The sequence below is a fragment of the Hippopotamus amphibius genome, chromosome 9, assembly GCF_030028045.1.
Source record: "Hippopotamus amphibius kiboko isolate mHipAmp2 chromosome 9, mHipAmp2.hap2, whole genome shotgun sequence".
In the NCBI taxonomy this organism is placed as follows: domain Eukaryota; kingdom Metazoa; phylum Chordata; class Mammalia; order Artiodactyla; family Hippopotamidae; genus Hippopotamus; species Hippopotamus amphibius.
Genome location: NC_080194.1, coordinates 58,316,296 through 58,338,236, shown reverse-complemented (window position 1 = coordinate 58,338,236; position 21,941 = coordinate 58,316,296). Strand labels below are relative to the sequence as shown.

Below are 21,941 nucleotides of genomic sequence, written 5' to 3'. Positions count from 1 at the left end.
GGAAATATATATATATATCAAATTTAAGAATAATTAAAATAGGACAACATTCTTTGCAAAGTAAGTTTATCATACTGCGATGAGTGTTCACTAGAAAAATATGAGGATGGATTTACTAATTTATTTTGAAGCTTTCTGACTGTGATGCTCATGATGCCTACAAAGGCTCAGTCTGCTTCTGAGATAGCCTAAAGTGGAAGCATGCTTGTCTAGAATGACCACTGGGTATTCTACTAACATACTTTTTTTCAAAGTAAGAAGCAATCTCTAAGAACCTCTTAGAAATGTACAATAGTCAAAATGAAACTTAGAAATCAGAGTCTAACTTTAAAGGCATTTTATAAAGTAAATGTTGATAAATTATAATCACTGTCAATAAATATTTATTAAAAATCTACTAACTTCATGCATGCTACACAATAAATAAAATTTTATTAGAGCAAAAACCTTCTACAAGATAAGTTAACTTCATCTCAAAATTTATTCAGTGACTTCTATAAACCAATATTCAGCTTTCAAAAGAGTCAATGATTTATAGGCTCCATGTATTAAAAATCAAAATTAATCACAAAATCCGACATAAAAATAGAAATAAAATTACAGAGGACTTTAAAAATAATATTAAAAACTCACAGCAGAGCCGGATCACACTATAATATAAATACCAGTGAAAATCTATTTGCCCCAAACACTGTACCCTCTTTTGAACACAATGACAGTATCAAGTCTCTGGATACATAAATTCTTAAGAAGCAGACCCTACAGTAATAACACAAGCATTTTCTTTTTCTTTCTATCTTTTTTTGGGGGGGGCTGTGCAGCATGCGGGATCTTAGTTTCCAGACCAGGGGTCGAACTGGTGCCCCCTACAGTGGAAGCACAGAATCTTAACCACTGGACTGCCAGGGAATCCTAGCAAGTATTTTCTGAGTACTGTGTCAAGTAATGAACTAAATACTTTATATATAACATCTCATTTAATCCTCAAAACAACTCTCTGAGGTGGGTAGTAGTATTAATTTCAATTTATAGCTGAGGAAACTGAGGTTTGGGGAGAGTTAAAAAAAAAACCCTATATAATATTAAACCAATAAGTGGTGGTTCTAGGATTCAAACCCAGGCCTGAGACCCCAGAATCTAGTTTGTGACAGGCACATGTTTACCTGACCAAAATGCCCAAGTAGCCACCTGGCCTCTACCTTGACATCTCTCTCTCTCTCCTTAAATACAGTACTAAGAGGCCAAAAAGTCAGAAGTACAGAACAAAATCTTGATATGATTAATAATTCAGGTGTTTAATTTTACACCTAACCACGATAACCAACATTTAGTGAAAATACACTACAAATGCACATGTCATCGTAAACTGTAGGGAATACATCTACTAGTTTTAAGTTATGTTGGCAATTTATAACTCATACTGGACTAACAAACTCTCAGGTGATACCATGCACCATTTAAGAAATGCACAGCTCTCCTTTATCTTGTAATTAGCCATTAAAATTTTTTATTTTATTTTTCATAATGTGAAATAGAAGCAAAATTATAATTCATATTACTTGGCTTTTCAGGACATATTTTATTTGTTGACCCAATTTTTCTCTGTAACCAAATTATTTACAGCCAAATATTTCCGTATCAAAGAAGTATCTCCAATAATGATCAAAATTAAGCTATAGCAAGGATACCTGGCAAGAGAAAAGTGGTTACATAACCAATTTTTAAAAGCGCTGAGTCATTAGGTGCTTGAGAATTTGAAATAAATTCTATCACAAATCTCTCATAATAATTTAGTATTCTTTGGCAGAAAGATGGTTATAAAAATTCTCAAGTTTAAAAAATAAAGTAAAAAAAAATTGTAGATACATACCCAGAGCAAGATTCAGGTAAACATTTGAGTCCTTTGGTGCCCTCTAGAGACAGAGACTGGCTATCTAATAGGACTTCCTATGATCTCACATGTTTACCAAAATGCAAAACACTGAAATAAATATTATAAAATAAAATTACTAAATTCAGTTGCTTTCATTTAGAGCTCAAATTTACTAAATCCCACTATTTATTAACTTTTCAATGATCCAATAATTTAATGGTTAAAATTTCAAAGGCAGATTATGTTCTTCAGCAAAGCTAAAATGCAGAATTAAAACCATAATATGCTACATTTGCAAACTGCACATAAAATGCAAAATGCATTTTACAAATGCTTTCACAAATCTTTTCTCAGCTAAGTCTCACAGTAAGTTTATGAGGAACATGGGGAGATTTTGCTACTATTTCCATTTTACAAATAAGGAAACCAAGGCTGGGATAAGAGGGTCTTATCCAATGTGTGAGTTAAAACTGTGATTTGAATTCACATCTTCTGACTCTAAAGTCCATGGTCTTTGCTATCACAACATTTTTTCCCTCTGAATGTAATACCCCGTCTCCACTCTTCTTGCCCATATACACTATTTTGTCTATCTGACATTTTCTTGAGCATCTTAGAGTAAGAACAGAGATAGACACGATGGACTAGAGTCACTGGAAGCACCATAGTACTTTTCCCTCTGCCAATTGTCCACAGTGGCTTAATGGGACCAAGAACAGCTATGTGACAGTTACAAAGCAGGAGATGTACACATCTGCATGGGAACTAAACCCTTAATCCTTTGATTTGATGAAATACTGAGCCTTCAATTTTATGTAGAATAAGGTGGTAATAATCTTACAAGTTTTAACTGTAAAAGTAGTAGCAATTAGTAAGGTCTAATCAACCCATGTATCTTCTATTGGAGACTGCTCTCAAATGTGAGAACACCTGTGCAGAGAGGGAAAATCTCTATGATGCTGTTTCAGTGACCACCTGTCTGCTCTGCTGAAGTGAGGTGCTCAGCTTTGCTTTCGACTTTTCTCAAGTCTGACTCAATGTCTTTTTCCATGTTGCTCTTTGTGCCTCAAAAGAACTTTCATTTTTCTATCTACAGCAAGCTTCTCCTTATCTTCCAGATAGTCACTTTCTCTACCTGGTCTTCTTAGAATATATGCAAATGAGTTAAATTCTTCCATTCAACTTTGGAAGCATCTGATAACATTTCATAGGAGAAAGTCACCAACCCTAAGCTTATAGATATTTATTTTATGTACTTAACATAGTCTATGTGATACACATACACACAACTAAAATCAGACAACGTCCTGTCCAGTGATGAGCAGTTAATATACTGTGTGGCAGCTGTGTCAGGCACCTACGTTTCTGCCTAATTCACATGACCTAGGGCACACTGCTTATGCTCTGTGAGACTCTGTTTCCTCATTTATAAAATAAGCATAATACTTATGTTACAGAGTAGTTATAAAAATTAAAGGATATATATCATAGCTTATAAATATATGATTATAAGGCATTATTAGCATTACTTATAACTTAAATCAAGCTTGTTGGTAGCTCTCTCAGGAGATGATAGAAAAGATACAGTACTACCATGTTGTACAATCTTAGAAAGGCACCATTTCCAGTGTATTCTATGTAAATGACTGCTCAGGTTGTATGCTTATCTTGGCAATAAATAGCCTCTTAACTGAGTTCAGTCCTGAAAATATGTGACTTGTGGAATTAAATACTTGTAAAATCAAAAGCACACATTATCTATACTGAGTAGTGCTGATAAAACTATCGATTCTCTTATTTTAAGAGAAAAACTCAGTGACCCTTTGCAACATTAAAAATCTAAGCTGGTGGCTTTATCAAACTTTGGCCCACAGACCAAACCCAATCCTCCACCTATTTTTGCAAATAAAAATTTACTGGAATACAGCCATATCTAATATATTGTTGCCTATGGCTGAGTTAAGACAGAGATCATATGGCCTGCAAAACAGAAAATAATTATTATCTAACCCTTTACAAAAATGTTTGCCAAATCTTGGTCTAAACATAAAATGACGCAGTTTATAACTTAGAAAAATGAGTCAAATATATACTTAGATATATACATGTAGATTCTTTAGAACACATATTCACATGATTTTGCATTAAAATATCTACAAGAGAAGTTGTATATATTACTACGTATGATGCCTACTACTGCACCATGCACATGTAGATATTAATAAATGTTACTGATTAAAATAATTAAAGAAGAGCAGAGAGTAAAGCAGGAATAATAAAGGCCAAGTACCAGTTTAAGCACATAAAGAAATGTGCTTTGGCATTTTTCTGATAGGGAAGCTTTTTTATTTCAGTGCTTTGCATGTTTGTTCAAATTGACAGTCTCTACCAAGACTGCAAACCACTTCTTCCTAAAACAAACCTTTATTAAAATGGAGAGAACTACAGGACACTGTACATTTCCAGACATAGTATCTTTTCAGACAATGGCAGTAATCATTAGATTTTAATAATGCCCACTTTTTAATTTCACTTTTTAGGCTGCTGGCTAACATTTTATATACTTCTTTATAAAACATCGATGTAAAAAATATGCTACCAAAATATCTGTATATCTGCTTTTGAGATCTAAATTTCAAGTAGCCAAGAATCAGTAAATTATGCCTGTTTTGATCTGAAAGAACAAGCATTATTGGTATGATAGCAAGAAATGTAAAAATCAACAATAGCAGAATCCAACTTGCAAAAAAGACTAAAGGAAAATCTAGAAAGATACATGATTTATGAAAGAAACACATTTTCATATTCAACCACAGCTTACTCAGAGGAAATATGATGCCATTAGCATAGCATCAGAAGAAAAGGATTTCAAAAACTGGAGAAAAATACTTACTTGTTTCACATTTTCAGCTAAGAAGACAATATAAACACTACAGAATCCCAGCTGTGTTATCACCAGAAAAAAGTCAACCACACTCCTGAAAAGATACATGCAAATAAGTATTAATAAGAGCTGCTGAGATGTCGATGTATTTTTTCTTTTTAACTATTTTAAAACATTTCATAATAGTATATATTTTTTACTTCGTTAAAATAAGAAATAGGCTTAAAGTATTTCCTACAAAGAGCATATAATTATGATGTGTATATCACTAGAATTATTATTAACCAAAAAAAAGTTACATAAGTTAAAAGGTCCATATTTTCCCATCATTTACTTCTGAAATTCAATGGTTTATCTGTCTATAAAATGATTTCATGAAAACATTTCAACAATTAAATTAAGCACATCTCTCCTACTTCTCAAGATCTTTTTCAGATCAACCCAGTGTATTTCTCAGCAAACAGGATGAACGTATTCCTTACTATTCAAATCACTAACAACAGGAATGGGAGAGGACTAGAGGCATGGCCCTAAATCAACCCACCAGAGACCTCTCCAGGAGCTTAGCCCTGTTCATCTTTTTTTAGATACTCTAAAAAATTCCAGCCACACAAAACAGCGTATGGGAGTAGGGAAGGGAAATCACCAGTCAAATTAGCATTATTTGGATATTATTATAATCAAGTTAAAAGTCTGCCTACATGTTATTAGTATACAGCCCACACCTCTCCCTATTGTTCTGGTAACGATAAGTCACACAAGAGCTTGCACTTACTGATTCATTATACTCTCTTGTTTGACCACTAACATCAAGCTGTCAAGCAACCTGGTATAAAAAATCTACAGACCCTCCTCCTCCCATTTGGAATGGGAAGGGGCCTTGCCCATCTTCATTCTTGCCATAACCCTCTAGTTCTTTATGCTTCTTCAAGGATCTCATTTGTTAGTAATCTTGGTACACTGAAATGAATTCAAGTTTCTTCTCACTGATGAATTACATTTAAGGTAATTCAAGCTTGAGGTCGCTTCATCCACCTTTGATTTTAGTATCCTTACCAACAATCATTCCAGCCACTTCTATCTGAAAGCCATTCTTTTTGATAGAAAAAAACATAGTTGCCTACAGACTGGGAGAGAAGAAGGAAGAAGAGAGGGTTCTGGGGGGAAATCCCAAGGGCATAAGGCTCTGTTTTCTTCCTTCTCCTACACAGCATATCAGCCTGTGAACTCTGAGCAGCTCATAAACACATCTAACGTCCTGAAAATCCCCAGAATGGCCACATTTAACCACGGACTACTCTACTGACACTGTTCTTTTCCTTTTTTTAATTTCCACCACACATATCATTTGTACCATAGTTAGCATGTTGTGAATTGCCTATGCTTATTTTCCAGTCTTGTATTTACCTGATTTTGATTAGCCATGTCCACCAATGAGAGTTACATTTAAACAATACAATAAAAACAAGACATACTTCAGATGTCTTATGAACACGTAGTTAAATACCACAATTTTATATGAAGTAGAGATTGCAACATTTCTCTTGCTTTTTTTCCTTTATTTAAAAATTATTGAACATCATTATACCTTAGGTTAGCTAGGTGTTTTATAAATACCATTTTATTTAAACTATCATAATAATCCTGTAAAGTAAGTATTATTATTAACTCATTTTTAGTGAAAAACTAAAACAAAATAAAAATACTTTGACCCAGGTCATAAATCTGTAAGATGCTAGAGTTAAGACTTGAATCCAAGTCTATCTAACGCTAAAGATTGTTTCTTCCCAAATTTATCATACTTTTGTTAATGTATCTTGTCAGATGAAAATAATTAAAATTAATGTAATTTTAAGTATTACTAATACTTAAAATAATTATTAATAACATAGCAAGTACCTACCGTCCCCATGCTGCTTGCTTCTGCAGACAACTCCAAGGACTTACTTCCATAGCAAAACTCACAGTGTCACTATATCCTAATGTTGACTTTTTAAACCTGAAATTTGATGACATACATGCATACGAAAAAAAAATTTTTAATTGGTCCATAAATCCATTTCTCGAAAAAAACATCAAATAAATGGGCTATACACTGGCAGAGGAGTTTTTGAAATTTCGAGATCTGCATACTTCTAAAGTTATCTCATGAAATTAAAAAATTTTTATATATCCCTTTTACCAATATATTAGTTTTTATGCACTGTTAAAGTTTATATATTTGTTGAATTCATATAATGTAATTATTTATGTTTCACTGATTTAAATGTTTCAATTATCTAAAAACATCAACTATGCTGTTCATGGCTAAATTATTCCATTCTTAGAATAGCATTATTTAATACATCTGCACAGGGCTTTACAATGTATTGTCACAAACTACCCTATTTAATCATAAAAATAGCCGTGTTCTCTCTTCTATTTTTTTTCAAGTACATATTGTTATTTAAAGATCAGAAATGATGTGCCTAAAGTTTTAAGAACATTTAGCAACAAAAAAAGAGCTAAGATTAGAATATTAGTTTATCAGAATAGACAATATTTATTTTTTTAAAAGTTGGTTCACTATCCAATCATTTTATGATACAAAAATAAAGAAAAGAGAATATTATTTTATTGACTATCTACCAACCCACATATCAGCAAAGAATACCAGCCATTACACCCATAACGAAATTACTAACAAAATGAAGACCATTATTCTTTAACTAAAAGTAGCCCTGCTGCCTCCATTTTCCCCATATATCTTCTCTGATTTTTTTCACTTGTACTAAATAAGGGTATTTAGTGAATTATAGTCTATTTCACAACTTTTAAAAGAAGTATATATATTCTGACCAGATTTCAATCACATGAAATGCTATCTTTTCCCATATTCATTACCTTAGACTTGCCTATGTAACAGATTATACCAAATGCAGCTTCTAGTTGCAAAACACAGTAGAAATATAAGACTATCTGATGCTTTAAATAGATAGATTTAAAATAAATTAAATAGACTTAACAAATCCACATTTACCTCTGACAGAGAAAGTGACTGCAACGTACCAAAATGTGCATAGAGTGAACAGAAATAATTCCTATAAACACAAGGCTGATTGGTCCAAGCTGTGGGGGAAACATTTTATAAGATTTAAATATTTAAGTTTAATAAAAGTTAAGTTACCTTATGAACAATGAGACAACAGACTACTAATTTGCAGTGAATAAATATTTGTTAGACAAATTGATTAAAGAGTCATTTGCATAAGGGAAATTAATGAACTTGATACAGAAAAAATTTAGCAATATTTAAGACAACCACATGTGATTCCATCTTATCAACCTGGCTATCTGAACCGATGGATGTAGAGTACAGATATGCAATAAAGTAGGACAGAATACAACACCATATTTAACAGCATTTGGCAAGTCTGTGACTACTAGCGTCCCACCATTATAAGTGTACACAACTATGAATCATTATCTAAATGACTGAGAAGTGCTGTATCATCTGGGATTGTGGGCAATCTACCTCTTCTATAGGTTGCTTGATGAGAATTACATGTGAGAAACTGTGCCTAGAAAATAATTATTTGAAAAAGTGGTACATGAAAATTTTCAAGAATTTATTTACTAAAATTAAAATGATGCCTGGTTTATTGAGAGACAAAATATTACCAAAGTTTATTTTTATAATAAGAAATTTTTAAGTTTCTCTAAATTATGGTGGACAAAGTCCAATACAGAGAAAGATGATAGTTAAAACTGTTCTTAAGAAAACTGGTCAGTTAAAAGAAGTTAAATGTAATTTCATTACTTCATAAGTGAATTCTCTCCTATCAGGATTCCTTATAATTACAATAACTGATTTTATGAAACTTTGAATATTTGTTTTCAAAAGATATTGTTATTCTTTTTCTTAACTATTATTCTTTAAATCTGAAAACTACATATTTTATTTGGAATCTAAAAAGCTATAAAATTTCACCAATACAAATACTTTATAAATATATTTGTTGATATGAATATATCACTTAAATTATTGAAAATCTGAAAGAATAATAAGATATAACCATACCTGGAAAAATCAAATACTGATTTACGATCTTTCTGTCAACTATAATAAATAAATAAGTAGAAACGAAAAGAGTAATTCTCATTTTAGTTAGGTATTATTATCACAGTTCACATAATTTTACCAACAATAGCTAAATGATTATCTAGTTGTCACCTGACCAGGTTATATTTGACTAGGTCAGGTGTTAACTTGTAATTTTTGCTGTAAATTAAGACTGATAACTGTATTTTAACCAGAGATTACAAAGATGAGTCTTACCACTATGCCTGCATTTTTTATTGCCAGTGGAAGTCCTAAAAGACCAGTTCCAATATTTCCTTTAAGAAGATGAATAAGAGTTTGTACAAATCTGAAAAGTAAAAGTTGTAAGATTTAAACATTTTAGAACAAAAGCTATTAAGATCACAAGACCATGGTTTTAGCTTTAGAAGGGAACTAAGAATTAATCTAGGCAAGGAATCAAATTAACATTTCCATTTAACCAGAAGTTGAATGAGCCAGAAGTTATTACTTGGTTCAAGTCCTATCTTTGCTACTTAAAAGTGGAATACAGAGGGCTACTACGGAGATTAAACAAGTTATTTAAGCGAAAGTATTTTTGTACTTATTAAAATAATAAAGAAAAGGTAATTTTCTCATAAGATTCGTTGCTGCTATGATATTCAGAACAATACTGAAGATCATATACAGTTAAGCTGCTAAAACAGCAATTTATTGCACTATGTAATCTTGACATTAAAAATAGTTGACCTATGATTATCAACCTCAGAGGAAATTAATTAAAAGAAAAAACATATAATTTCTAAAACTATGTGTATCAGCAGGTAAGATAAATACTAACTAACTTTCAGACATAATGAATTCTCAAGGGATTTCACCTAATTAAAGTTTTCAAGAGGTATTTGAAGGAGGTCTCTTGATCAAGAAAAAACAAATTAGGAAGAATAGCACAAATTTTTAACTTATGAAACAAAAATGCTTGCCTAAAAATTTTTTTTAGTTTATACTATTTTTTTGATCAGTTAAAATCTTACTTTGCTTAATTATTAAATCATTATTAGAATAATAACTTATTCAAGTCTATTTAAGGACTTTTATTGAGATATAATTGATATACAATAAACTGCATATATTTAAAGTGTACAATTTGATTTTTTTTTCATATCACTAATGTATACCTGGCAATCCCAATCTCCCAATTCACCCCACCCCATCCCTTCAAATCTATTAATGATGACAAAATAGCAAAAATGGTTTAAAAAATGTTCCACTGCTTTCCTGGGACCATGACTTTGTTTCACACCGTTCACTCAACATAAAGAAGTGTTTACTACTTACTTCCCACGGTCCAACTCCTAACCATTTCAGAAGCCTCTCCTCTTAAAATTTCTATTCCTCTCAATCTGATCTCCCTTCTTTCAAGATCCACAGCATTTGATATGTATCATCATTTTAGGAATTCCTATACACTGTTCTGTAATTTAGATGTATTTCTTCTTTCCCAAATAAACTATAAATGCTTTGAGGGTGGGGACTATGTCTTATTCATCTTTGTGTCTTCTGTAGTATCTAGTTAAGTGCCTGGTCTATAGAAGATGATTACAAAATATACACCGAATGAAAAGAAAATGACATATAAACCCTAACACTTACGAAATACCCTCTTGACCATCAAGCTGGTAATGCTTCTGAACAGGCAGGAGCTCTTGCTCATGTTCTTCATCTGATGTCCCATCAAAATTCTGCTCATTTATCAAGGGCCTCATTACATCCATATCTTTAAAAAGAAAAAACAAAGTGCTTCACTATTTTAAAAATTGGCTTAAAGCTGGTATAAATAACTTTTTTAATAGTAGGACATGCCATTTCCACACATCTTTACTATTTCCACCTTAAGTGAATTCACATTAATACTTTTGAGTTTTACCTTATTTAGAAAGAAACAACTAGACTTATTTGCTGGATATTTTGTTTGGACTAAGCAGTGCAAAGTGAAAAGCATAAGTATTCAGTGCAGAATGGTTTTGTGCTTTGCCTACAGGAGGTTTACAGTAAGTGATGATAGAATTATGGGGTGAAAAATGTGAAGAAATAATCAAATGAAATTTCATCTCTTGTTAGCTTCAAATCATACTGAGTACATAAATGGCAATCATATTTTTATTTTTAATTTTTTTAATTGAAGTATTGTTGCTATACAATATTATATGTTACAGGTGTATGTATAGTGGTTCACAATTTTTAAAGGTTACACTCCATTTATAGTTATAAAATATGGGCTATACTCCCCATGTTGTACAATATATCTTTGGAGCTTATTTTACATCTAATAGTTTGTACCTCTTAGTCCCCTACCCCTATATTGTCCCCCCCCCCTTACCCCACTGTAACCACTAGTTTGTTCTCTGTATCTGTGAGTCTGCTTTTTTGTTATATTCATTATTTTGTTATATTTTTTAGATTCCACATGTAAGTAATATCATACAGTATTTGTCTTTCTGACTTATTTCACTTAGCATAATACCTTCGAAGTCCATACATGTTGTTGCAAATGGCAAAATTTCATTTTTTTTATGGCTGAGAGGTATTCCGTTGTACATATATACCACATTTTCTTTATCCATTCATCTGTTCATAAACACTTAAGTTGCTTCCATATCTTGGCTATTGTAAATAATGCTGCTATGAACATTGAGGTGCACGTAGCTTTTTAAAATAGTGCTTTGGGGTTTTTGTATGTATACCCAGGAGTGGAATTGCTGGCAAGCATATTTTTAAATGCTTTAAGAAAATTATAAAGCCATTCCAATCTTTAAATTTTTAGTATCAAAATCTATTCTTATATCTAGCAATTTTTAGCATGATTTTTCTCCTTTCGGGGAGAACGATAACACTAATTATCACTGTTTTGTTCTCGTAAAATTCACTAAATTCAAATTTATTGAGATGAGTGATATGCATGAGACCTCAGTCTGAAGTAGAGGATGTTTTAAAGAAGTGAAAGTTTGTTTCATTCAAATACATACAATAAATCTATGTAACAGGAAATCTGGGTAACCTAAATGTAACCTAAATGATTTAATTGGGAATGACTGACTGACATAACTTTTTAAAACTTTTTATTTTGTAATAATTTCAAACACATTAAATTTGCATGAATAGTATAGAAAAACTCCCATGTACCCTTTACAGACTCAACAAATTTCGGTATTTTGCCATGTTTTCTTTTTCTCTCTCAAATTTTTATCACTTTTTATGAACTATTTGAAAGTAGATTACATATATCATGCCATTTTACCCTACCATTAGCATGTATTCCCCATGAACAAGAATATTTTCTTGAATATTCACATTATAGTTATCAAATTCAGGTGGTTTAATACTGATCAATTACTTTTATTTAATCTACATTCTATTTTCCAATTTCATCAATTGTACTAATAAAGGTCTTGATAATTTGGTAAATTTTGCAGTGCAGGATCATGTATTGCATTTAACTGAAGTTATTCTACTAGTTACCTTTGCCATTTTATCTTTTATGATGCCCTTAATCCTCTTTTTTTTCTTAATCTTTCACTATCTTGTTTGTCAGTTTTAAATGGTATCCTCTGACTTCCACCTATACAACAATTAATGGTCTTGTTCTACTTTCGCCTCTCTGAGTCTCTTATTCTCTCATTTTTCAGTTGTATTCTTTCTACTTTGGCAATATATGAAATGCTTTACATACTGTTGTTCCAATCATGTCCCCACCCATGTCTTAGTCTTAAATCTACAATCAATATATTAAACGCTTGTGATCAGTCCTCTGCCAAAGTCTCCTCAATCATCCCTTGGCTGGAAGAAGTTTATTCTCTTATAGAATGGGCATCAGAATGACCTGCAAGGCTTACTTAAACACAAATTGATACACTCTACTCCAAAGCTTCTGATTTAGCAGGTCTGAAGTGGACCTGAGAATATACATTTTTAACAAGATCCCAGGTGACTCTGATGTTTCTGGTCTGGGGACTACACTCTGAGAACCACTGCTCTAGTAGATTGCTCAGGAAGGGCTCATGGGCACAATATTCCCTGAGTTTTTGTGTGTCAAACTATATTTATAGCCTTGATATGGAGGACAGCTAGATATAACATCCTTGGCTCATTCTTTCTATCCTTGAGTTTCTTGGAAAATGCTGCTCCACTCTTACCTTACTTTGTATGCTACTCTTGAGAAGTCTGATGTCAGACTAATTTTCTCAGCCATTATGCAATTTGTTCTTTTTGCCTGAGGTCTTGAGGCACTGTCCCTTGTTTTTAAAGTCTAATGGTTTTACTATGATACGTCTTAGGGTTGAGCACTCTGAATCAAAAGGGTACAAAGTGGGTCTTTTTGATATACAGATTTAGGTTTTCTCTTATTTCTGGAAATTTTTCTTGGATTATATCTTTAAGTATTTGCTTGGTTCAAATATTTTGTTTCTCTTCCTTAGGGATTCCAGTTACATGCTGGATCTTCGTTGTCTGTCTTCCATTTCAACTACTTTCTCTAGGACACTTTTACTGCCTTTCTTTAACTCATTTATATTCTTTTAAATTCAATGACTCAAATTTTCATTTCAATATATTTCCCTTAGACAGTTTGTAATTTATTCTTTATTTATGATTTCTGCTATTGCTGGGCACTTCATGATCAGGGATCCTAGTTTGAGAGTATTTCCTTCTGTCAGCAAAGTGAAGTTCAGTTTATTTAATGGATGATGTTGAGTTATCAGGGGTCATAGGGAGTAACCGGCATGTCTTCTGGTTCTTTCCCATTTCCGCAGAATCTTCAGTTTCCCCCCTGTTACTTTCCTCCTTCTCTTTACTTCCAGGGACCTGAGGGGCATCTCTACTGCTTTTTAATCTCCTTCTCCTCCAGAAGCAATGTTTTGCCAAGGCTGCCCCCTCTATTTCTGATAATGTTCAAATTCCTTCCTTGTCCTCAGTGCTGTGAATTACCAACTTCCAGACCTGACCTCTGTTTAGACTTTTAACACTTTAGATTTTCTCTTTTTTAAGGGAGATTTTTATTGTGCTTCTTCCAAGCCTCCTGTTCCCGTCTCCTCTTTTCCACAGAGATTCTAAAGACTCCTCCTTCACTCTCTATGTTTGCAACAGTAACAGGAGTTCTGTATGAAATTTTCTGTTTATTTTTCTATTTACAGATTATTTGAAGTTTGTGGAGTCCTTGGTCTTCTATTAATGCTATAAGAATAATTTCATGAATGTGTTTACTTGTGCTCCTTGTTGAATTAACAGCTTTTGGGGGAGGATATGTGGAGAGATTAGGATTTAGGCAGCTGCCATTATCCCAGTACTATTTGGAACTCAGCACAACAGTTTTTCACAAGAGTAAAGTTATGCTTTAAGATACTGAAAGATTCTTTAGCTTTGCAATATATTTTGAAATCAGGAAGTGTGATCAGCTTTGTTCTTTTTCAAAATTGTTTGGGATATTTGAGGCCTTTGTAGTTAAACAGCAGATATTGGCATAAGGACAGACAGACATACAGACCAATGGAACAGAATAGAGAGCCCAGAAATCAATCTATGCAACTGATCTTCAACAAAGGTGCCAAGAATACATAATGAGGAAAAGACAGCCTCTTCAACAAATGGTGCTGGGAAAACTAGATACCCACATGCAAAAGAATGAAATTAGATTTTTATCTTATACCATACACAAAAATCAACTCAAAATGGATTAAAAGCTTATATGTAAACTTGATACTGTAAAACTCCTACAAGAAAACATAGGGGGAAAGCTTTAGATATTGGTTTTGGCAATGACTTCATGAATATGACACCAAAAGTACAGTTAACTACAGCAAAAATAGATAAGTGGGACTACATCAAAATAAAAAGCTTCTGCACAGTGAAGGAAACAATCAACAGAGTGAAAGCCAATCTAAGAAAGGGGAGACTATATTTGCAAACAATATGTCTGATAAGGAGTTAATTTCCAAAGTATATAAGGAACTCCTTCACCTCAAGAGTAAAAAGAACAAAACCTTAATAACTTGATTAATAAATAAATTGGCTAAAGATCTGAACAGACATTTCTCCAAAGAAGACATACAAATGGCCAACAGAAAAGATGCTCAATGTCACTAATCATCAGGGAAACACAAATCAAAATCACAATATCAATTACACATGGCAGGGTGGCCATTATCAAAAAGCAAAAGGTGAAGAAGCAACAGGTAAAATTAATTTTAATACCATTTTATTTAACTCAATATATCCAAAATATTATCATTTCAACATGTAATCAACATAAAAGTCATTAACAAGATAGTTTACATTCTATTTTTCATATGAAGTCTTAGAAATCCAGTGTGTATTTTACACTTACAGCATATTTTAATTTGGACAAACCATATTTCAGATGCATGTATGGCTAAAGGCTACCAGGCTGGATACCAGTAGAGTTTTGTGCAGAGGAGTGATGATCTGACTTGTATTTTAACCAGGATTCCTCTGGGCCTATCTTTTCATGCAGAAAATGAGAATAGTAACTTCTACTGCACAGTGGTTTTGTGATAATGAAATGAGATAATATACATGAAGCATAGGGCTTCATCCCTGGCAAATAATAAGTAATTAATAAATATTAGTTTTCTTCCCCTTCCTACATAATGAAATATTAGAAAAAAATTATGCTTTACAGGATTTTAAAATGTAAATCTGACATGAAATTAATTCATTTGCTACTAATAATTAATAATTCTGAGCACTTATGAGCTACAAACTGTGCTATCGTACTGAGTATGTATACAGAGAAAATGTTATGCCAGACAGAAGGAAATAGAGACTAGTGAAGGAGACAAATACTTAAAAACTAACATGGTATAAGCTTTAATAGAGTTAAGAACTTATGAAATAAAACAGGAATACTCATGCAAAGTAATTAAAAATTACAAAATCCAACCTACATTACATGTAAAGTCTATTACTTGCCAATGTCTTGCCTTTGGCCAAGTACTGAGCAAGACAGCTCTGAAAAATGCTTGAGATTACTATAGTTAAGAATTAACTACTATAGTTAAGAATTAATATACTATATTTAAGAATTAGCAATGCCTTATATGGTGTTAGAGAATGTTCTGATTTCATTCTTTTACACATAGCTATCCAGTTTTCCCAGCACTATTTATGGAAGAGACTATCTTTTCTCCATTGTATATTCTTGTCTCCTTTGTCACAGATTAATTGCCCATAAGTGTGTGGGTTTATTTCTGGGGTCTCTATTTGGTTCCATTGATCTGGGTCTGTCTTTGTACCAGTACCATACTGTTTTAATCACTGTAGCTTTGTAATATAATCTGAAGTCAGGGAGTGTGATCCTCCAGCTCTGTTCTTTTTTCTCAAGACTGTTTTGGCTATTTGGGGTCTTTTGTGTTTCCAAACAATTTTAACTGCAATTGTTCTAGTTCTGTGAAAAATGTCATTGGTATTTTGATAGAGACTGCATTCAATTTGTAGACTGCACAATGGAATACCATAAAAAAGAATGAAATTTTGCCATTTGCAGCAACATGGATGGACTTGGAGGGCATTATGCTAAATGAAGTAAGTCAGTCAGAGAAAGACAAACTGTATGATATCACTTATATGTGGAATCTAAAAAATATAACAAACTAGTGAATATAACAGAAAAGAAGCAGACCCACAGATATGAAGGACAAACTAGTGGTTACCACTGGGGGAGGGAAGGGCAGAGGGGCAATAAAGGGGTAGGGAATTAAGAGGTACAAACTATTAGGTATAAAATAAGCTACAAGGATATACTGTACAACATGGGGAATACAGCCAATATTTTATAACTATAAATGGAGTATAATTTTTAAAAATTGTGAATCACTATATGTACACCTGTAACATATAATATTGTACAGCAACTATATTTCAACTTAAAAAACAATTAACAATGCCTTATAAAATAAAACATTATTAAGCAATGGATATCAAACTACCTAGACAAAATTATTTCCATTTACAAATAGAAAAATATAAATAAGAAACACTAGCTTCATTCAATATTATAAACCATACATTATACACCATATGTATATATTAATGATGCATACAATTGGAACATTCTTAGGCAGTGCTTTTATGCTCTCTTATATTGCCCAGGCAGTTATTTCAACCTCAATTTCCTAACCTAAAATCAACCTAAATTTCCAGCTATCATCAGAATAAAGAAAAATCACATTCATTTAACAATATGTATTGAAACCTTTAAAATGTTTATCTTTTTCACAGAGTAATTCTACTTCTGCAAATCTAGTATATGGAGAAAAGGATTTCTGTACAAAGATGTTAATCGAAAAACTGTTTATGTTAAAAATTTGGAAACCACCTAAATGTGCAACAATCAGGAAACTGCTAAATTCACTACAGTACATCCACTTTATAAACCATGACACTGACATAAAATTATGGTTTTGAAGTCTGAATAAAACAGACAAAATGTATCAACTGCTGAGGAGGAAAATGCTGGATAATCACACTATGAGTGCAGTGATGTTTTTAAAAGTTAAATAAAAAATCAAAGAAAGGAAATATATCAAAATGTGAATAGGGACTTCCTGGGTGGCGCATTGGTTAAGAATCTGCCTACCAATGCAGGGGACCTGGGTTTGAGCCCTGCTTCGGGAAGATCCCACATGCCGTGGAGCAACTAAGCCCGTGTGCCACAACTACTGAGCCCATGTGCCACAACTACTAAAGCCCACTCGCCTAAAGCCCGTGCTTCACAACAAGAGAAGCCACTGCAATGAGGAGCCTGCGCACGACAATGAGGAGTAGCCCCCACTCGCCGCTACTAGAGAAAGCCCATGTGCAGCAACGAAGACTCAACACAGCCAATAAACATATAAAATAAATAATTTTTTTAAAAATGTGAATAAATTAACAAGGATATATACAGACAATGAGAGCACTGAGTACCTCTTTTCTATCTTTCTCTGGAAAATGCAAAAATAAGAAAGTAATAAACTTGCATTGCTTTTATAATAGAAAAATAAAAGAAACCACTTATTTATATTTTGGGAATGGATAAGCTAAAAGAAAGTAGAAATAGTTTCTTTTTTAAAAAATAACACAATGTTGCCACCTAAATCTAAAAACTACTATATATTGGGGACAGTAAGTATTTTATTCATTTCCAAGGCACAGAAAATACGTACAGCAAGAAACCTTCCAGAGGTCCCCATGCCCTGTGAAATAAAGTACAGAAAGCTTAAGGAAACCTATATCTTAACAACTCTAACAGGGCTTTTCACATAGACACCCAATTTTTTAAATCCTTTTTTAAATTAAACAATATTTGGTCATTGTAGAAAATCAGAAAATACAAGATAAGCAACATTTTTTAAATTAAAATGACCTCTTCACCTAGAAACTACCACTGGCAACATTTTACCATGTACACAAACACATACATTCACTCCAATATGTTTTCACTCAGTCCCATGGCTTTAAATATCATCTCCATGCTGATGACTTCCGAATTCACATCTCTAGACCAGACGTCTAATTTTAGCCATAAAGCCAACTGTCTACTGGACATCTGCACTTTCATGTCTAACAGACATCTCAAACTTAGTATGCCTCAAACTGAACTCCTGATCTTTGCCACCAAACCTGCTCCTCCTGGCTTTACCCATCTGTACTGGTTATCGATTACTGTATAACAACTTATCGCTGCCGTCAGGAGACCCCAGTTCAATGCAACATGGGCCCTTCCTTATGGTTGCTTCAGTATCCTTGCAACATGGCAGCTGGCTTCCCCCAAGTAACTGATCCAAAAGAGAGAGCTAAGGACAATGCCTCTTAGGACCTAGCTTTGAAGTCAAACATCATCACTTCTACCATGATCTATTCAATAGAAGCAAGTTACTAAATACATCCCACACTGAAAGGGAGGGAAATTAAGTTCCTCCTCCACGAAAGAAACATCAAAGAACTTGAGGACGTATTATAAAACCACCACAACATCTCGGTTGATGGCAATTTCATTATTCTAGACTCTCAGGTCCCTGGAGTTATCCTTATCTCCTGTTTCCCTTTCACCCCTCATGTAATCTGTTAGGAAATCATTCTGGTTCTACTTTAAATACATATGCAGAGTCTAACCATTTTCCTCCACACCCACTGCTGCTACCATACTGCTGTGAAGGACATGTCCACCTGTTTCCTGAATTGCTGAAATACCCTGCTTCGACTTCTGCCCCTAACAGTGTATTCTTCACACAGCAGCCAGTGTGATCCCTTTAGAATTTAAGTCAGATCATGTATCTCCTCTGTTGAAACCTTACACTGGCTCCCCATTCTCTCCGAGTAAAAGCCAAAGGCTTCACATGGAGCTGCAAGACCCTACATAATCTGGCCTCATCACAACCTTGATTTTGCTTCAGCCTCCTTGCCCTCCTCACTATTTCTGTCTTCACTCCAGCTGTTCTTTCTGTCTATAATAGTCTTTCCTCAGATATCCACTTGACTAATTTCCTCACTTCTTCCATGTCTTTGCTCAAATCCCACCTTTTCAATAAGGTTCATTCTGACCACTTTATAAAACACTACAAACTGCCCAGCCCCCACGCTCACTCCTGACTTCCCTTACTCTGCTCTGCTCTTCCACAGCACTTTTAGCCTAATGTATGATAAATTAACTGACAATTGCCTTTACTGTTTATTGTCTGCTTCCCCTTACTAGAATATAAGTTCCATGAGAGCAGGAATCTTGATCTGTGTTGTTCACAGACATACCCCTAAAACCTAGAGCTGTGCCTAGCACCTAGGAGAAGCTCAACAAACGTGTTGAATTAATGAAGAGACATAACTTTAAACAAATTAAAATAATTTAGAAAATTTTTTCAGTTAGTAAAAATATATACGGCAAACATCTTCCTATATGACTTTAAATGGCTATTCAGTATATCACTATATGGCTATATCACAATTTACTTAAAAAAATTCCTTTAATTGTATATTTAGATAGTCACCAGCTTTTCTCATTTATAAATAATGTAATGAACATCTATTGATATAAGTATGTTACATGACTTTTTTCCTTGGGAAATAGTTCTAGAAGTAGAAATTCTGGGTTAAGTGATGTGTGCGTTTTTAAGGATAAACATATCATACTGCTTTTACCAGCAATGCATGAGAATGCACATTTCCCCACATCCTAAGATGGGTTATTAACGAATTTAAAACAGATAAACTGATAAGACAAGAATAAAGATGCAGATGCAGAGAATGGACTGGAGGACACGGGGTTGGGGCGGCAGGGGGTGAAGGGGAAGCTGGGACAAAGCGAGAGAGTAGCATAGACATATATACACTACCAACTGTAAAACAGATAGCCAGTGGGAAGTTGCTGTAGAGCAAAGGGAGATCAACTCGATTGATGGGTGATGCCTTAGAGGGCCGGGCCAGGGAGGGTCGGGAAGAGTCGCGAGAGGGAGGGAATATGGGGATATGTGTATAAATACAGCTGATTGACTTTGGTGTACCTCAAAAACTGGTACAAGAGTGTAAAGCAATTATATTCCAATAAAGAGCCTAAAAAAATAAAATAAAAAATAAAACAGATAAACGGGTTCCTATCTACGTACCGCCATTAATGAGCTTAAAATTATTGTATCTATAAAATAGGGATAATAATTGTACCTACCTCACCCGTTGTTGTGAGGATTAAAGGAGACAAAAGATGTAAAGCACTTACACTGCTTGACACACAGTAAGCATTCAATAACACGTTCCGTTTATTTCTACCATTACTGTGACTTGAAAGAAATCAATTGCAAAGTGCCCTGCACATTACTACAGGACGGCAATCTGTTACTATAATGAAGTATTTCTTAAAAGCTCAACTTCTTTTTTAATCATTTAGCAAAGAATTACAAATATTCCTAATACAATGCATAGAAATGGGAGGAACAATATTATTACTATCCCGATCTCTACTTTTGTTTTCCCTTTAACAGCGGGAAACCATGAACAAAGTTTTCCATTCCCTGCCACCTAGACGATAAGGCACCAGAGGAAAGCAGGAAAACAAACTCTGCCTAGTGAGCCAACTACACGTAGCTGTCTGGTCAGCACCTCCCTGGGGTGACAGAGGGTCAATTAAAGATTCACCAGGGACTCCGACTAGGGCTGCAGCTCTGAAAAGCCAAACTATGACAACTTCCTTAAAGCATCCTTGGAAAAACACTGAGAGTCACAGCGCAGGCTCTGGACTGCCTCTGACACGTACACCCAGCGCACGCCACCCGTCCACCCACACCCACACCCGCCCATTTTGACGCCCTCTGCGGGGCCTGGCTTTTCGCCTGACCCAGCTCCCTGGTCCGAAAACCGGCTCCTGTGCAGGTGCTGACCCGAAGCTCAGTCACCTCCCAAGCCTCGGCTCACCCCAAATGTCCCGGGGGGGTTTACTTTGCTGGTTTTACATTCAAACCCTCGCCAGACCCACAACCCCAAGAGCCTTGACCCCCAAGAAACCCCCACAACGACCGGAGAGCCACGCCGCCTTTCTCCGTCTAGAGACGAGCTACGCGAAGCCGGATGCGCGGGGCAGGGTGGGCGGCCGAAGCCGAGCGCGGGCCCCCGGCGCCTCGGCGCCCCCGGCGGCCGCGCATCCCCGCGCCCCGTCGGCCAGCGCCTCCGCCGGCGCGCAGCACCCACCGAGCTCCTCACGCCCAGCCGCCTCGGCCGCCGCCGGCGCCGCAGCTTCCATCTCTCGGGGGTCTCCAGGACGCCGCCGCCCTGGGGCGCGCGCTCCCAACGCTGCGTGGCCGGCGTCAGGCCGAGGCCTCCTCCGCCGAAAGCCACCCGCGCCCGACGCCCGCCTCCCGGCCCCGCGCACCGCAGCCGCGCGGCGGGGAGCATGCGCGGTGGGGCGGCCCGGCCCGGCCGGGGAGCCCGGGCTCCAGGAGCCCTCTGGGGGCGCTGGGGCGCAGCCAGGGAGCGGCGCTGGGGGCCGGAGACTCGAGTGACAGGAGGTCGGGCTGGAGAATGGCGGGATAACGGGAGAGGAGGGACGTTTTGGAGATAACTGGAGGTAGTAACTTCGAGCTGGCGGA

General features: G+C 35.1%; 1 protein-coding gene across 2 annotated transcripts in view; it reads right to left on the bottom strand.

The window, feature by feature from the left end:
• Positions 1 to 21,725, bottom strand: part of SLC36A4 (solute carrier family 36 member 4) — a 44,230-nt gene extending 22,505 nt beyond the window's left edge. The window contains exons 1-6 of one of the 2 annotated variants that reach the window (XM_057749588.1): positions 21,544 to 21,725; positions 10,471 to 10,594; positions 9,076 to 9,166; positions 7,777 to 7,865; positions 6,661 to 6,756; positions 4,767 to 4,851 (exon numbers count right to left, since the gene is read on the bottom strand). In XM_057749588.1, coding sequence (XP_057605571.1) covers positions 4,767 to 4,851; positions 6,661 to 6,756; positions 7,777 to 7,865; positions 9,076 to 9,166; positions 10,471 to 10,594; positions 21,544 to 21,595 — 537 coding nt within the window. In that variant the 5' untranslated portion in view covers positions 21,596 to 21,725. Of the gene's footprint in view, positions 1 to 4,766; positions 4,852 to 6,660; positions 6,757 to 7,776; positions 7,866 to 8,817; positions 8,857 to 9,075; positions 9,167 to 10,470; positions 10,595 to 21,543 lie in introns of those variants that run through there. The other variant, XM_057749589.1, reaches the window with a different exon arrangement.
• Between the last annotated feature and the right edge of the window lie 216 nt (positions 21,726 to 21,941).